At 42.3% G+C, this 17507-nt stretch overlaps 1 protein-coding gene across 1 annotated transcript in view; it reads right to left on the bottom strand.

Annotated features, from left to right (window-relative positions):
• Positions 1–17507, bottom strand: part of EXT1 (exostosin glycosyltransferase 1) — a 181196-nt gene that overhangs the window by 11312 nt on the left and 152377 nt on the right. The window contains exons 3-8 of the mRNA XM_054633316.2: positions 15664–15771; positions 11993–12112; positions 6756–6888; positions 5286–5404; positions 4482–4577; positions 1407–1496 (exon numbers count right to left, since the gene is read on the bottom strand). Of these exons, the coding sequence (XP_054489291.1) occupies positions 1407–1496; positions 4482–4577; positions 5286–5404; positions 6756–6888; positions 11993–12112; positions 15664–15771 (666 nt within the window). The remainder of the gene's footprint in view (positions 1–1406; positions 1497–4481; positions 4578–5285; positions 5405–6755; positions 6889–11992; positions 12113–15663; positions 15772–17507) is intronic.

The following is a 17507-nucleotide window of genomic DNA, read 5'->3' as shown; positions in this document are numbered from 1 at the left end:
GTCAAATGAGAAACACTATTTTTTTCGTATTTCATATGTGTTCCAGAAGCCTGTATGGCTCTGAAGTTTGCAGGATGACTAAATACCAGTTAAAACAAAACAAAGCCTCAAATCCTCAGGGAACCCACAGGCTGGATTGCTGTAAATACCCTGTCAGTGCAATGAAATCCCTTAGAGGTATTACCATGATCCCCAGGGCAGCTGAGATGGGACCCTTCATCCTGAGCAACAACCTGCTTAGGAATTCCATCCCTAGGAGAAATGTCTTTTATTGCTTTGGGGTTTCTTTCTTTTCCAAGGCAAATACTTCTTTGGGCTGTGCAGGGCTTTGCACACAAGTGCTTTGGCAGCAGCCATATTCTTTCCCATCTAGCAGAAACTACCAAGGTGTACCAGGTTCAATGTCAACTATTTCTTTCATTTTTGAAGCAAAAGAGGGCTACCAAGGATGTTTCTTGAGCAGTCTAACCACAGCACAACATCTGTACACAGGAGAAGAGCAGTTGTGATCTCATCCATTTAGAACAAATTCAGTGACATCTTAGGGTATATAGCAGTGACTGAAGACTAATATTACACATTTCTTCACTGACATATAAGTACTGGCAGCATCAGTGAAAGGTCCTCATCACTGACAGAAATGCATTTTTATGTAGGTGAAGTGGGGAGAGCAGAACGACCATGGACATGGAGGAAAAAAGGGAAAACAAAAGAAAATCGAGTTTTTCAAGCTATTCCCTGGCCATCATTAATAATGTATTTCCCAAATATTGCACTCTATATAAACTGTCATCGGTTTCCCTTGTGGTACTCAGGAAGAGGTTCTAGAAATCAATACTCATCCCAGTTGTAAAAATTGGTTTTCTACAGTATTTTTCTTTTCTTAGTGCTATCTTGCTCTTGGCACAGACACTCGAGCACCTAAACTAGCAAAGATCTCCAATTTTATGGAGACACAATGGGGAAAGAGCATTCCTCAGTGAAATCTGCACTAGGGTGGCAACGCTGTCTTTTGGAGTGATAGCAGTCCCTCTCTGCTGACAAGCCTTCTCCCTCTACCTACACCCTCTACTGATACTGTGGGGGGGGGGAGCCACCCCAATCAGAAAAGTGAGAGCAGAATATTAAAGCTGACTGCTCTTGGCTGCCTACACCCGCCTGCAGCTATGTTACTAAAATAATAAAGAACGGAAGAACCATATGCTAATGATGAGCCAATTAACCAGGGCGAAAGCTCCTCTGATGGCAGGCAGTGGCAGGGCTGCTGAAACAAGTACAACACCTTAAATCTGAGGAGTACAGCAGGAAATCTTGTAACATTTGCTCACTGGCAAAGGCAAGAGAAGAGCGAATCTGCTGTGCTCAGGCTGAGCCCAGGAGCCAAGCAGAGTCCCAGAGACCCTTACCTCAGTGGTTGAGAGCACGGTGTCCTCATCCAGGCTCAGCACTGCGTCTGTCACAATGTTGTCGTAGGGTAGGAAGCGACTGCTCATAACCTGTGGGTATTCAAGGCAGGAAGGGGAGGAAATAAAAACCACTTGAAGGACTCATTTCCAAGGCAAATACTTAATTTTACTCCTCACTCTTATTTCCTCTTGTCTGAGGTAGGTGGCATATTTCTGTCTGATGGAAAAGACCCTTCAGCTCAAAAGTGAAGGAGTGTCATTTTTGTCACTCCAGCAGTCAGCCTATACCTTCTATCTGAGGAGTAATTTCTGAATAGACCTCCCTCTTTGCAGCAGGCTGCTTTCATTTAGTGACAAACTGCACTGGTCTGTACTGATAATTAGATGTGCCTACAGCTTCTTTGTGGAGGATATTTTCCCTGGTGGCAAGGACTGTCCCTCTGCTCTCCTACAGGGTGTGAGGATCAAAGGTAACAAATGCCAAGAAGGACTTTGCAGCCTTCATAAGCTTACACAGCTGGGAAACCAAACAGCTCAGGCTGTGTGTGAAGGATGTAATGCTACCAGGATGGTGCAACATTCTCCATCAGAAAAGGAGAACATACTAAAGAACTCAAGCTTTTAAAGCTCAAATCAAGCTTTGTCTGCATGAAGAATTATATAGGTACGGTAGCATTTTAAGAAGTCACATTCTTAAATGGCCTTCCAGTAGCTGAAGGGAGCCTGAAAGAAAGATGGAGAGGGACGTTTTATAAGAGCATGTAGAGACAGCACAAGGGGGAATGGATTCAAACTGACAGAGAGGAGGTTTAGATTAGGTATTAGGAAAAAATTCTTTACTGTGGTGGTGGTGAGGCACTGTAACAGGTTGCCCAGAGAAACTGTGGATGCCCCATCCCTGGGAGTGTTTGAGGCCAGGCTGCACAGGGCTCTGAGCAACCTGGTCTAGTGGGAGGTTTCTTGGTCCATGGCAGAGGAGTTGGCACTGGATAGTCTTTAAGGCCCTTCCAACTCACACCATTCTATATATAAAAAACCTATATACAGAATAAACTTTTTAAAGATATAGCAGGACAGTCCTCAAAGTAATAAGAAATAGATGGGAAAGCTGGATCAAAAAGATAACAGCAAGAAATGAAAATCCATATGGTTTCTTTATCAGACTAAATAGCACCTTTTGAGAACTCATGAAGAATAACAAGGACACAACACAGTTTGTTTCCCTCATTTACTAGGACAAACAGCCTGGTTAGTTACTAGACTTCTTTACCAATTTACTATGCCAAGAGAAAACTTCAAAGGTCAAGCCCAGTAAGAGGAATCCACTGTATGGAAACAGGGACATGGAGAAGATTTACACAACCCTCCTAATTGACATGGTCAGTTCTACATCCCCTGCAACCTGTTTGGGAACAGGTCTTTGGAATCTATGCCTTGATTCAGAGAAAGATCTGTCTCCATAATCAAGATGTTCACAATGTCTGTCTGGAGAGCACCCCTTCATCACTGTGATGGCCTTGGTCCAGGGAGGCAGGGCTCTGATGAAGAGGTGATCTGCCTGGGGCTGAGGCTTTTGCTCTGCTTACACTAAGATGAAGCAGAGCAAGCAGGCAGCAGGAGACCCATGTTTATTTGGAACACCGCAACACATGTTCTCATCCCTAATCTTTTACAGACTGTGCAGAAATTTTAAGTAATACAGCAGTCAGGACTTGCCATGTATTTTTTTAATAGCTAAAGTACCATTTTGTAAAATGGGTGTTACAACATTTGATTTCAAGGGAAGAGTGAAGGTTTGGTAAAGGCAGACCACCATGATCAGCTGCATGGAGTACTGGTGCCTGCCAGCAGGCCTTGGCCTAGTTTGGAGATGAAAAGCAGTTTCTTTGTGCAACTTTTGAACTGTGTTGCTTTGGCTCTGCAAACTTGGTCCAAAAAACCAGCTTTGCACATAAGAAGCCATTTGGCATATGCTGGGATATGAGAGGGAAGAGACTGTCCACTATAAACACACCTTTATGTACTCAGGAGACTCATTTGTAATCTAAACAGTGCCTGGAGCCAATTTCTACAAACATTATAGTACTGGTCAGAGATTTCTCCTCTATCTCACCTCTGCTAGTTTTACAAAAAGAAAATAAAAACACTCAGAACATTCAAAAGGCTCAGAAATCTCTACAACCTTTCTTGGCCCTGCAGCAATTCTGATACTGTTTATGTGGCTAGCTAAGGCCAGAGCCTTTAGCTGCCAACATTGCAGGGTCTTGTTAATGTGATAAGGAGAAAAGACCAAAGACAAAATTACAAATTCAAAATAGGATTGTACAGGCAAAGCAACTAGAAGTTCCCTTTGCCAACACAGAGCTCTTGAGCCAGCTGACAGAGACTGCAGAGGGGTCCAGCTCAAATCTGTTTCAGATTCTAGAAGCAAGAAGTCTTGCTCCTCTCAGGTCTGCATTTGGAAAGGATTCATCCACTTAAGTGAGTCTTTTCTCATCTGATGGCATCTATTTTCACTTTGTGAAAGTACAAACAAGACATGTGTGTTGCACAGCAAGAGATGACATGGTGATTTTGCTCCCACACAAGTGTTCCAAGCCCCTTTTTTTTAATTTGATGGCAGCAGTACCTCTCAAGTACCATAAAAGAAGATATTTTTCAAAGGCAATTTCTCATTTTTAACTCTGCTTTTGAGTCCATAGCTGACCCCCAAGTCTTGCATGTGACTTAGACTCAAGGAGTGCAGCTGCATCACTACTTTCATGCACCTGCAGAGAGATGGAATCTCCAACGATGGGGTCAGCACTCTCTGCTGCTGGGGTCACATTTCAAAACTGAGTCCCACCTGTGAATCTCAGATTCAAGGCATTAATTGTCATGCTGATGATTTCTGAGTGCACAGGGCCCATGCATGAAACACGAATCTGCAACTAAGCTGGTACAAAAGGCCATGGAATAGAAGGGAGCTGTCATTTTGTTGGGAACTACAAAGCTTTCACCAAAGCTGCTGGAAAAATCAATTCCTGTCCCATCAGAGAATGCAGGCAAGCTTTTACCATGCTCCTCTCCACCTACCTTGCTTTCTCCTTCAATGACTATGACAGGCACAGAAGTGGCAGGCCAGCGGTGTTTGGCTGGGAGGGGTTTATCACAATTCCATAAAACAATAATCTGAAAGAGAATATTGGACCATGATCAAAGACCAGTCCATATTCTAAGGTCTCAGATTTCCAGACAGACGTGTTAAATTCAAGTTAGGAATTTCAAAGTCCAAAGCAAAGAAACAAATCTGCATAAAAATAACACTTCCTACATTGATTTCACCCAAGCCAACTACTTACAGTATACATCCTCTCAGGTAAATATAGGTTGGACAGGAACTTGGGAAGTCTCTGTCTCAGCCACATGATACAGATGTGACTGATTTACTGTGGCTCTCATTAAAGGCAAAACTGCTTGTGACACTCCACTGCAAGAGGGTGCTCCTACTGAACTCCCCAGGGTTTTATTTAGAGAAGCCAAAATCCTGGCACTGATGAGATTAAAAGTCACAGCAGAAGGAAGGAAGATCACATAAAAGCTCTTGAGGTATAGGCATCCTTGTGCAGTTTGCAGCATACACAATGCTGGTCTTTAAAGTGCACTCATTACTTTACCTGTCTCATGTAACAATTGGTTTAATTACTATCTCTATTCCACTCCCATTATACTCAGAATTTGTATTTCCCATGCAGGTAGGTCATAGACCATAGAAATCTCAGAGGAAAGAAACATCAGAATTGAAACAGAGGGCTGAAACAGGGCTGACTCACGAGGCTCCACATTCCTGGCAGAGTGGTTTGTCTCTGCTGTGACTGACAGCCAAACAGTGCTGCTTACCTGTGCACAGTACTGGGACTTGGCTACAGCAACCAGGAGTTTCAGCACAGGCTGAGATTGGGAAACCAGGGGAGTTACTGCGTGGATAACGGCAGTGAATGTGGAAAGAGGCTTCAGACCTGAAGTGAAGAGAGACGTGTTCAGTAAAGACAAAATCGCCCCAGTTATTACAGATTAAAGGACTTCGGGGATGGAAAAAACAATCTGCACTTAATGCAAACCTTGCCAGGTTTTTTTAGGTCATCTCCCTTCCTCTCAGATACCAGATGCTTCAGAGGAGATCACACTTCCCTTTAACTCCCACTCTGCGCCTTTAACTTCCACTCTGAAATACCGGACTCCAAAACAATTATTTCCTTTTCTTACTCACTCTTTCCACAGATGTTCTGTTATCTCTCTTTTTCATCCAGTTTGTCCCACAATATTGACATCTAGTTTGTTCAGCCAAATGTCTTTCTCGACACAGGCTCTGTTTTGCTGCCTGGCTCTGGATGCTTGATGCTTTTTTTACAGATTATCTCCACAAATTCCAGAAGCTTATTCATTTTCCTCAGTTCCATTACAGCCTCTGTCAGATTTTTGCTTTCTGGGTTGATTCTTATCCACATGAATCTTCAATTACATCCTGAGCTGATAATTCTGCTTGCATCCTTGCCTTCCATTTTTAAATTTTTGTCTTGCTATGATTTCCTTTTTTTGCCTGGAATAACACATCCTACTGGCGCCTACCCTTCCTTACTGCTCTCAACCTCATCTAAATTCATCAGTGTGGGGGTCACAGTCGTTTTTCATCAGAATTAGCACAGAAACCTTCTTCTCCCTTTTTTAACACAGTAACTGTCAATTTTTAGCAGGTGAGCAGTACAGATCCACACAAGTGGGATGGCAGAGGCTGAGCCAAAAGTAGCAGCAGTCTGGTAAGCAGGATGCCTTCAGCCTGGAGGCACATTCACCTGCAGAACTCATTGTTCAAGCTCTGCTTCAGGAAAAAGCCATGAACCTAAGGCCTATTCATTCCTTCTAGTGGGATTCATATGAAGACACATAGTATGCAGAGTAAATCCATACCAAGTGTGCACTCCAATAAAAAGTGTCATTGGTAAATTACCACTTTTCCAATTTGCCAAGCAGAAATAAACAAAGAAAGGAAAAAGCTATTCCTCTTATGTCCCCTCAGGCCATGAATGGGTCAGCAACTCAGGCATTAATTACCAGCAACTGAAAAGTATGAGGGAACATAATTTTTTTTTTTTTTAACAATCTCTGCAAGCAAGAGGCACATGATGCATGTTGATGAGTCAGAGATGTTACAGTCTACAGTGGGCAGTGAAGATTGAGACAGGATAAATGAAAGGCATCATTAACTAGAAATGAATGGTAAGTCACTTGGCACATGCTACTCAAAGACAAAACTTCAAAATTCCACTAGAAATTCCAGATGTTACTACATTATAGCAAGGATTCACTCACCAAGATTAGCATAGTAGTAAGGAAAATCTCCCAGATATGAGGAATATTGTGGCAGTACAAATAACCCTCCAGGATGTTTGTTCCATATTAAGCTGTTACGTGATATGTGCTTAAATATTCTGTCCTGAATAATCTGGAAAACAAGAGAAATAATGATTTTTAAATAGACTGTCATAGTCACTGGTAGAAGCTTCAGGGACTCCAGCTGACTGGAATCATCACCCATTCTGCAAAAAGCTGAGGCACACAAATTACTAAACACTCCTCCTTGATCTCTCTTAAAAGGACTCAGAACCTGCACACTCTGACACCACTTCAGCAGCTCAGGCTTTGTGCCATAAGTTTTAGAGCACCTGATTAGTCTCTCTGGACATGGGGACCATACAATTTATTGCTTTTTATAATTCAAGTCAAATATTTTGTCTATTTGAGTATCTTAGCAGTTGTAAGCCTGATTAGTTCATTGTCAGCTTTACTATCCAGAACTCACACAAGACAATTATTTGAAGATGGCATTAAAAAGCCAGATAATATTAGGAGATAAGGAGAGTATTCAAAACCAAAAAGACTTTCAGCAAATCAGGCTGCACTAATTATTAATTTTTTCTTAATTATAAAGGGATATTAGCATTCAGATGCATCACTGATTCCACGTCTCAGTTCTGTAACAGTTCCTTGTTGGATGAAACAGATGATCTTTTCCCAAGTACTGCCTGACTCTATAGGGGGCCAAAACCAGAGATTCTTAGATTTTTGAGGTCAGAACAGATTGCTATGTCATTTACTTTATCGCCTAGAATACCACAAGCTAAAAAAGAAAAAAACTATACCAGGCCATACAATTAGTGTGTATTTATGCAATTACAGTTGCTTCACATGAGACCCCTGATTGCAGGAACAAGAGTGGTTCTTACACTGATGGGAAATCCTTTAAACTTCCTGCAAAGGCATAACAAGATTCAGTGGTGGGAATCTCTAATAGGACAAATTCAGCCTCCAAAGAAGGTTCACCTTTCTAAGTGCAATACACTCTTGAGCCATACATTCTTACAGATTTGCTTTCCCTTGGATCATCAGAAGTTAGCAGGTCTGGAGATGGAATGCTGCAAAGGGCCAGTGGGTGGTGAAGGATGAATTTTCCCCCAAGCTGGCTAAGCAGGAATGCCTTGCCTTCTGAAGCTCATCTTTTGTTATCTTCCAATGAGGTTTCCATGTAACTGGCAGGTTATGCAGTGCACAGGGCTTGAGTGCCAAGAACATGTTGGTTGTTCTAACCCACTGTCTCTGGCCTTAACACAGATGTATCTGGGTGAAACTTTGTATCTCTGAAGCTGGACTGAAGTGTAGGAAAAACAAAAAAAAAGAAAAAAGACCCACCACAAGAAGAACAAAAGCAGCTGCTGCAGTCTAAGCAAGCTAAAATTTCTGTAAGCTCCTAAGTTCAGGGACATTGGTCAATACATGAATAAGTATTGCCACAAGCAGCCACTTTCCTGGAATTTTTAAATGCCATGACAAGAAAAGATTAAAACACCAGTTACATTGTGTTAGACAATCCACTGCTGGTGGCAATACATGTACTGCTAAACTGGGGCAGATGTTAAATGCATGCTTTTCTGAATTTTGCCTACAGCCAATTACCATAGCTAATATGCTGTAATTCACTCACATGAGTAAGTTAATTTAACTTTTTGTTTTGGAATAACAGACTTAGGACTGTAATGCCATCACTGACAAGAATGTATCTGAATATTTCTAGTTGAGAAGTTAGGGTATCAGTTGTCAGATCTCCCACATGGCAGTGGGGTCAGAAAAAATACAGACAATGACTGTTGTTTACCCAACTGCAAGTTATGCCACTAAACAAGAGAGAACCTGGAAAGTATTTATTTTTGAGTGTTTACCACAAAGCACAAATACTGCAGCTCCTCCCTCTTGCTGTCTCAGAACTGGGGCAGAACTGGACAAGTAGAAGTCTGTAGCTTTGCCTGGCCAGGAGGTTTACCCAGGCAGAGGGGTTTTCTGGGGCGCTTGCCCCAGCAAGGCTGCAGGGCAAACACGAAGCTCATGTTCCGTGCCCGGAGCCGGCGCAGCTCCAGCTCCAGCAGGGCAGGGCCCCGGTGCCACGGCAGCTCCGGCTGCCTGGGAGCCCCTCAGCCTCCCAAACCTCACCTGAGTGCTCCTGCATCCTCCTGGGGAGCTGCTGAGGTGGTGCACCACAGGAAAAAGTGCTGCACTAATTCATCACTCTCCTGGGCCTACATATGAAACCTAGCTGTCTGTCAGGACAGAGGGGGAAACCTGGCAGAAAGGGAACTAAAAAGTGTAAAAAAAATAACATGGAGGACACAAGGAATTAAGATGTAGAGTGTACAGTGTTGCACATATTGCAGAGACAGCATTTACCTGGTCTCTCCAATGATGAGGCACGACAGGAAGTTTAATAAGAGAAGCCACACCTTGTCCAAGATACTGGGCAGCTCCTCTGTGCCTGCCACAGGGGGTGCTGGCCAAATGATTCAAAGATCTTATTTTGGGCTATCAGCTGGTTGGCTTAGGCCACTGTGCTGGGGTATAGTTCATTTTCTTCACAGTGGCTGCTATGGGGCTGTGGTTTGAATTTGTGCTAAACACAGGGTTGACACTGTAGAGATGTTTTTGTTATTGCTGAGCAGAGCTTGCACAGAGCCAAGGCTTTTTTTGCTTTTCATAGGGCCACAGTGTTGAGGAAATTGGGGGTGCCTGGGAGCCTGGGAGGAGACACAGCTAGCATGGGTGACCCAAACTGGCCTAAGGGAAATTCCAGACCAAATGACATCATGCTCAGGATATAAAGTGAGGGGAAGAAGGAGGAAGAGGAAGACATTTGGAGGGAATTGTGTTTGTTTCCTCAAGTCACCATTACATGTGATGGTGCCCTGCTCTCCTGGAGATGGCTGAACACCTGCCTACCAGTGGGAAGCAGTGACTTAATTCCTTGTTTTGCTTCATTTTTTATGTAGCTTTTGCTTTCCCTAGTAAACTGCATTTATCTCAACCCATGAGTTTTCTGGCTTTTACCCTTCCAGCCCCCTCCCTGACCCCACTGATGGGAGAGGGAGTGAGCAGCTGCCTGGGGCTTGGCTGCTGGCTGGGGTTGAACCACAACAGCCGCCAAATCAAGGAACTTAAAATGGGATTTAAGGTTTCCAGAGGTGTGCAGAATAAAAGGCTGTGATGTCCTTGCAGACATCTGATTTGGTGAAGACTTTTTCTGTGCTGATATCCTCAGACAGGGACATACACTGGCACTGCAGTTAGTGGGCAAGTGATTATTCTGATGATATCTAGAATCACCAGAGCACTCTGACACAACAGTATTACACCAGAAGATGGATCACATCCACATACAAAAAAAATCCTGCTAGGAATTTACTTCCAGGCATTAGATTTTACGAAGAGGATATACTGCTTGCTTGCAGGTTTCAGACAACAAAAGTCACTCTCAACTGTATTAATCCTTTCCTAAGGAAAGTTAACATGGGACTTTACTTAGGCAAGTTGAAATGTGAAATGAGTGAAAAGAAAATAATCCCTCTTAGCTGTCTCAAAAGCTTGAGAGTCCTGAATTAAAAAACAACAACAACAAAATCTCAAACCAAAATCAGTCTCCCAAACAGATGAAAAAACCCAGAACATCAACACTAGGCATACATTAATTGGTTTTATTAAACTAAATCTTCTGGGAAGACTTTTGTCTTGACTTTGATTTTTCTGCTCTGAGCAGAAACTCCAGCTTGCTGGTTACCCATCTGCTTCAGCTTTAGAGGTTTTGCTGTCCCTTGGGCTCCTGAAACCACATGGGCCAATGTGTCCCAAAGCAGCACCAAAGACACATGTGTGAGCACTGGAACTTGATGTGATGGACACCAAGGCTGTGGGAGCTGCAGGTTTTATGTGCCCTGGAGTCCAGAGCCAGCACAGGCAGGAGAGGGGCAGTGGGGACAGCCGTGTGCCCCTGTCCTTTTAGCAGCCCCTAACAATAACAGGGCACATGCAGGGAAGGCAGACGATGCCTGAGGCACCTGATGGACCCTGGGAGCACTTCTGTGAGGGTTAATTAAACTGTGAGCAATGGCACATGGCCTTCCACCTTTGTGAGTCTGATCCTGGTGTGGGCTGTGGTAATTATCACTGCCTCATCAGTGCTCATGAGGAGTTTGAGGATGAAGAGCAGTTCCCAACAGGTAGCAGAGCTGAAGACATGCTCTTCTGAGGGCAATGGGAGCATTGTGAGGATAGATATGCCAGGGGCTCTGCAAATGTTCCCTGGCGGATTTTCTTCACTGGCATGGAAAAACCTAAGAGACTGCCTTGCAGCAGCTGGAGATTGATCAGCCATGGGCACTCATTTGCAGCTTTCAGGGAGAAGCAGGTACAGCAGGAAATGTGGAGCCTTAACAACTGTGCATTTCAACTGTGCACAAAGACAGGTGCAATTGCAGAAGCATTAGCATAAGACGAATGCATTTGCACCTACAAAGTGAGCCCCTTTCAGTGGTACAAATGTGTCAAAAATTTATGTGAAAAATTGCAAAACAGTTAGAAAAGAAACCTGCTTTTGAAATTGCAGCCTGGGCCCTACTTCTGAAGAGCCTTTCATCTTTCCCCTGCCTTTCAATTCAGAAAGGATTCTCTCCACATTTGAGATCATCTGTCTCCTCTTTTAATAGCAGTCTAATTATGATTATCTATTAATAATTTATAAGAATGGTCAGGCCTTTCCCTTCTCCTGTGTGTGAAGATAACACAGCATTTACAACCCCCCCTTTTTCTCGAGCCAGATCAATACCCCCATCACGAGGCCTCAAAATGTAAGGAATGGTCAAGGAAGAGCTCTACAGTAGCATTATTTCCAAAAAGAATTCCAGATAGGTTTCTTAAGAAATACATTTACTACCAATGACAAGGATAGTGATTCATAAGCCATAAAGCCTTGCAAAGTCAAGATCACACATGACAACTTTTCCATGTGTTGGGTAGCTCCCATTTTTCACTGTGTCAGTTTTCTAATGTGGATTCCAATAATGAAGAAAGTATATCCTTAGGGGAGAAAACTCATCAAGATGCTGAGCTTTCTTCCCAGTGACCAATTGCATGTCATGAAAACCAAGGTCTGAAGCCAGCTGAAGATAGGAGCAGTTGGACAGGTATGGAAATCTCACTGCTTGGCAAGGTCTCAGACAATTTTTACTTACCTCTAGTGTAGTCAATACAATCTTCTCAACTGAAGAAAAATAAGCCTCCCACAAGAACTGTGTCTGCTGTCTAAGTGCTAGGATTTTATCCTGATGGATAGACCTGATTGTAGAAGGAATCTGAAATACAACATGTAATATAGTCAGAAGCTTTAGAAACAACACAATCTCATCAAATTAATATGCTGCTGACAAGCCCTCTCCTCCATTAGCAGGTTGTACAGCTTTAGCACTCCAGTCCAATGGAGATGTGTGTCAACACTTAAAGCCTTGATGTAAAACAAATGAGACACAATCCTTTATAACCTCTGATATTGAATATATTATTTTTTTAAATCTGCTTTTAGTTTTTGATTGTTTATGGTAATGAGTGGTGTGGCACAGTAAGGAGCCTCTCCATGCAGTCCTCATGATTTTCAACCCACAAAACTCTTCATGGACAAGTATTTTAGCAACCTAGCACCTGTAGGGGCTGAGAGTTCAACAATTATCCCCACATTCCAAGTATATTAATGGGATCTGGAACTGCATTTCCCACAGCATAGTAACACTAAATGTCCTAAGGAAAACACACCAACACCTTAAGTAAGACTCCACTCTTTGGGACCCCATGGATCAAATTGCATTTTAGTAATTACCTTAGGTGGAAAGAATAACATCTTCCACAACATCTGTTATTCACAAGGGAAAACAGTGCTCATTTTTCCCCTCCTTCCACAATCTACACATGAATTGTTGTATAAGTTGCCTTACAAATAAACCCTAAATTGTCCTGCTACAGCACTTTTCCATTAAAAAATGTAACTGCTCACTAGATCAGAAGGGAAGGGCTTCATGTCTACATCTCTCACCATCCCCATGTCCTTCTCAAAACTAAGATGTGTATATGCCATTTTTTAACTTAGGACATTGACCAAGGCCTCCAGTACAACTTGGATAATGCAAAGTGACATTATCAAGGGGATTTACTGAAATTTGCTTCAGTGATGAGAGCTAGTCACAGCACTAGAAAAGCATTTAGAATATGCTGCTGCTTTGTGATCATCTTTCTCTAGAAATGAACAGTTATGTTCACACACACAAAATCATTCAATCATTTTTGTGATTTCTAAGTGAAATCACAGAATTGTTTAAGCTGGAAAAGACCTCTAAGCTCATCGAGACCAACCACTAAATTATGCCAATTATGAGTCATTAGTTTTAAAAGCAAATACCTGGGTTGTCTATTTGGTCCTTGTGCATTCCAGCTTATTCTGAAGTTTGCCTGCATCCCACCACATTCAACCCTTTCCTGATCAAAACACACTCTGCTTATTCCTAAAATATTCTGAGAAGAGCTGATGATCATTATTTGCTTTCATGTGTTCCCAAATCAAATGATTTCCCATGAAACCTCTTTTCTGAAGAAAATCTGCAGCTTTAAAAATTCACATGTAAAAAATTTTTACAAGAACCACCAAATTCTTTACTTGCAGAGTTTGCAATCAGGTCTGGACAGTTTGACCATGGCTCCACTGGGTGCAGTGTCAGATGGGCCAGTATTTGCTCTCTCAGCCTTTCAACTCTTAGACCATCATCTTAGAGACACTGCTAATATAATACAGAGTTTGGGCTTATGAGAGAGTTAGCACTGCAGCAAGGTGGAGCAGAAGAAAATGGTCAGATTGTCCAAGATGTTGCTGTATTTCCCTCCCCTATAGACCCTTTAATTAAAACATAGTTCTTTAGGTAAAATACTCCCTGCAAAAGTAGTATGAAAGACAGAACCTGAAAACATGTATTGACACATGTATAGGAGATCACATCACTATTCATGATGTGCTACAATAAGCAGAAGGATAATAAACATTACCTGTACTGGCTGCACAGATGTGTATTAATCACACCCAGAAACATTATTAGTAGCAAAGACAAGGTTAAAGTCGCTTCTTAGTGGCAATACAGCATTTTCTCAATAAATATTTAATTGCAGTATGTGCAACCTTGTATAGTGTGTATGCACACATGTGTAATTCACCCATGAAATCAATACTCAATCCCCACTACACCTTATGAAAGGGAATGCTGCTCTGACTATGAAGGTTACTGCACAAAGTTATGATTTTACACACCATACCATGCTCCTGAGTGCCAGCACACACAGTGTCAAGGTTAAAAAGAGCCTTGATGGAGGCTCTGTTACAACAGCTGGAAAGAAAAATCAGAGCTCCCATTTTAAATGCATTTGCCTATTAATCTACTTGCCCAGAAAGACAGGTGGGGAAATGATGTATTAATACTAATCCAGCATGATTACATTGGAATTATTAGAACTTTAATAAAAGGTCATTTCAGCAATGAGTAGGGGGGAGGGAAAAACTACCCTGCACAAATAAATGCAGAAAAGCTCCCAGCACTATGATGAGGAGAATATGCAAATAAAAACATCCGAGTTGCTCTCAAACAGGAAATGAAAAACTGTAACATAACAAAAACATTTCCCAGAGCAGACATTCAGGCCCTCTGCCAGCTCTTTAAAAACACTGTTAATAACAGTGCAGTAGCTGTTCAATATGGAAGCAGCTGTGTGAAGTGAACGAATGGCACGTTACCGGAAAACATGAAGATCAGCAAATTATTATTATTTAAAGAGAGACATCATTTTGCTCAGAAAAAATGTGCTGTCCACAGAAGCAAAAATCAAATGGCCCTTTTATATTTGCAGCTTGTATGACATTAAGTAGAATAGGCACTCCATGCAAGTCTTGCTAGGCCAGCTCTTCACAGATATTTACTTCCTTAGACAAGTAAACAGCCATATGATGACATGGCAAAGATACTTTGTTTTGGGGTGCCACCACACCTGTACCTCTGAGGGCTTCTCCCTGTGGAGGACACTAAATTCAAGGATCAAAAAAAAAATATTGCTCTAAGTGGCTACTTTGTGCTTATTCCAGATCTTGTGGATCTCAGCCTTATGCTGGACAATGGCACTTGAGAAAAAACAATTTTCCAAGAACTTCTAACGTGAACGTTTCTGCAGAATTTACAGAATACATTTGGACTGCAATACCCACTAACATAGCTGAAAACAAAACAACCATAGTGCATTTAAAACCAAAGCAGATGTTGGAAGTAGCAGGGAATTTGTAACTTCTCAGCCCATTTTTGTTCTATGACCTCAAGATTAACTATAAGTGACAGGAACACTGCTTCAAAAAGCAATGCTACATGGTCCACACATCAGAAAAGGGACAGATTCTGCTTCCCATCAAATTGTTAGATGATAACTCCTGCCTGAAAAAATACCTGCTTTCCTGAGGATACCCCTGAGGATAAACTATTTTTTAAGGACTGGGGCAGAATCCACCCTCAAATGTTTTCCCCTTTCATCCCAGTACCTGGACAGATCTACCTCAGATTGGCATCCAAGTGTTTCACACCAGAAGAGATTTCATGCTCTTCACAAAAATAAAAGTCTCTTGCACTTAAGAATTTGGCCTGGTGGCTGCAATGACCTTCAGATCAAATAATGAATGATGTCATATTAAATGAGCTCACAGCCAGCCTGACACAGACAATCCCTTCACGATAAAAGAATCTTTTAAAACCCTGACCTTTTGGATTCATCTTCCCTGTCCATTGAGATGGTTGCAGCAACAATCAAGTGAAGGCCATGGTGTGTTCCTTACCTGTAATAACAATCTCTCATCGCCGATGATGGCAGCTTGGTTCCAATCGATCACTTCCGAGAACGGCAGCTCCCATCCATTGCTGAGCATGACCGGGACGCAGGCGGCCTGTGGGCACAGAGCCGCCGTCAGCAGCAGTCCCAGCTCTCCACCAACACCCTGACCCCCTCTCTGCACAAGCTCAGGTGAGGCAACATGGCAAAGAACACCAGAAGCCACAGCAGGGCAGCCCAAGTGTTTACAGTTTTCCATTTTGGGCTCATCCATATGCACTGAAAGGTGGGGTTTGCATGGACAGTGGCATTTGCAATCTGGTGCTTACGCTGCCAGACAAGGACAGAACTGTTCAGTGCAGCAGATGGAACACTGGAGAATTTGATACAGAATGATGGCCTTCCTTGCTCCTTTGTGAACCACTTAGCAAGGAGCAACTTCCCCAGCTTTTATAGTATGTTAGTGACAACCCTACAGAAAATACAGATCGTATTTAACTCCTCACCACCTTTCCCATGAAGGAGTAAATTCTGTATCCTGTTTGGTATCAACTTTCCAAATAGAGGCAACTGCACAAATACAACTTGTCTGTCATCACCTGTCTACAAAAAAAAGAATTGTTGTATGTCCCAAAACAAACAAAAAAACCCCATACACATTTAGTATCCATTTCTTACCACTATGATCTGTGTAAACTAATAAAACTTTTGCAAGTTTTACAAGTTCTTCTGCATTGGCAGTTTGTGAATACTTAGCAAATAGGTCAGTATTTCCATAAACAAATGATCACCACTATGTTCTGGTCAGCTCAATCACAACAGAAGTTCCAAACCAAACACCTTCTGATGAGATGAAATAACCTAGTACCAGAGGATTTTTATCAAACTTGTGCTCTGGTTCAGTTTCCTTTGGATCAAACCAAGCTTAAGTGTTCTGAGTTTGGTCCAGACTAGGGTTCAGGCCTCCCAAAAGATGGTATAAAGGGGAATCTTTCAGACTGCTGTACCTTCCTTGGTAAGATGCATCATACAGAGCATCTTAGACTGGTCAAGTCTACATTACAGCAGTGATTATTATGTGTAAACAACTGTGATCTTCTGTAAGGAATTATATCAATGCATGAAAAAAGCAAACTAAAAACACTTAGTAATGTGTTTTCATGTTTAAAACATTGCACTAATGTGGATTAAGACTTTCAACATCACCTGGATCCAGACAGAAACTGGGAATACATCATTGTTGGTGAATACTGCTGCTAGCCTGATAGCAAAATCCTCAGTTGCCTACATTTTATCACTGACCAGGAGCCCACAAGTGCTGTGCAGTGAGGAACAACCCTTGCTTTCTCCTCCTGAGATGATGTATTTAACAGAAGCTGCATGACTTTGAGCCCAGACAAGAGCTGAGGAGTGCTCTTCAGGAGGATCTGAAGTGACTTGTCATCTCATACAAGCCAGTCCCACTTCTTCCTCTGAAGATACTGGAGAGAAAACAGCACTTTTCAGGCTATTAATCTTCTCTTTAGTAGGAGAAAGAGGCAAGTGACAGTCCAGAACTTGGATCTCAAATTTGATTGCAGATGTGGGGTTCAGTGATTACACCTATGTGTCCAAGGTATGTAGGGTATATAGGGTATCCAAAAAAATGTAGGGTATCCAAAAAACCCATCAAAGGTGGGCAGACATGACACAGGATCTACTGGAGTCCTTCTGGAGAAGCAGCAGAAAGCCAGAAGGGTTTCTGGGTACCCCAGGCTTCTAAAATGACATAATATACCTCCACTTAAGTACCTGAATCCTGCTCAGCACTGCAGTGAACAACACTCTCTAACAGTGGCTGGGACATTGTAT

The sequence above is a fragment of the Agelaius phoeniceus genome, chromosome 1 (assembly GCF_051311805.1).
Source record: "Agelaius phoeniceus isolate bAgePho1 chromosome 1, bAgePho1.hap1, whole genome shotgun sequence".
Classification (NCBI taxonomy): Eukaryota; Metazoa; Chordata; class Aves; order Passeriformes; family Icteridae; genus Agelaius; species Agelaius phoeniceus.
This window is presented reverse-complemented; position numbering and strand designations above follow the sequence as displayed.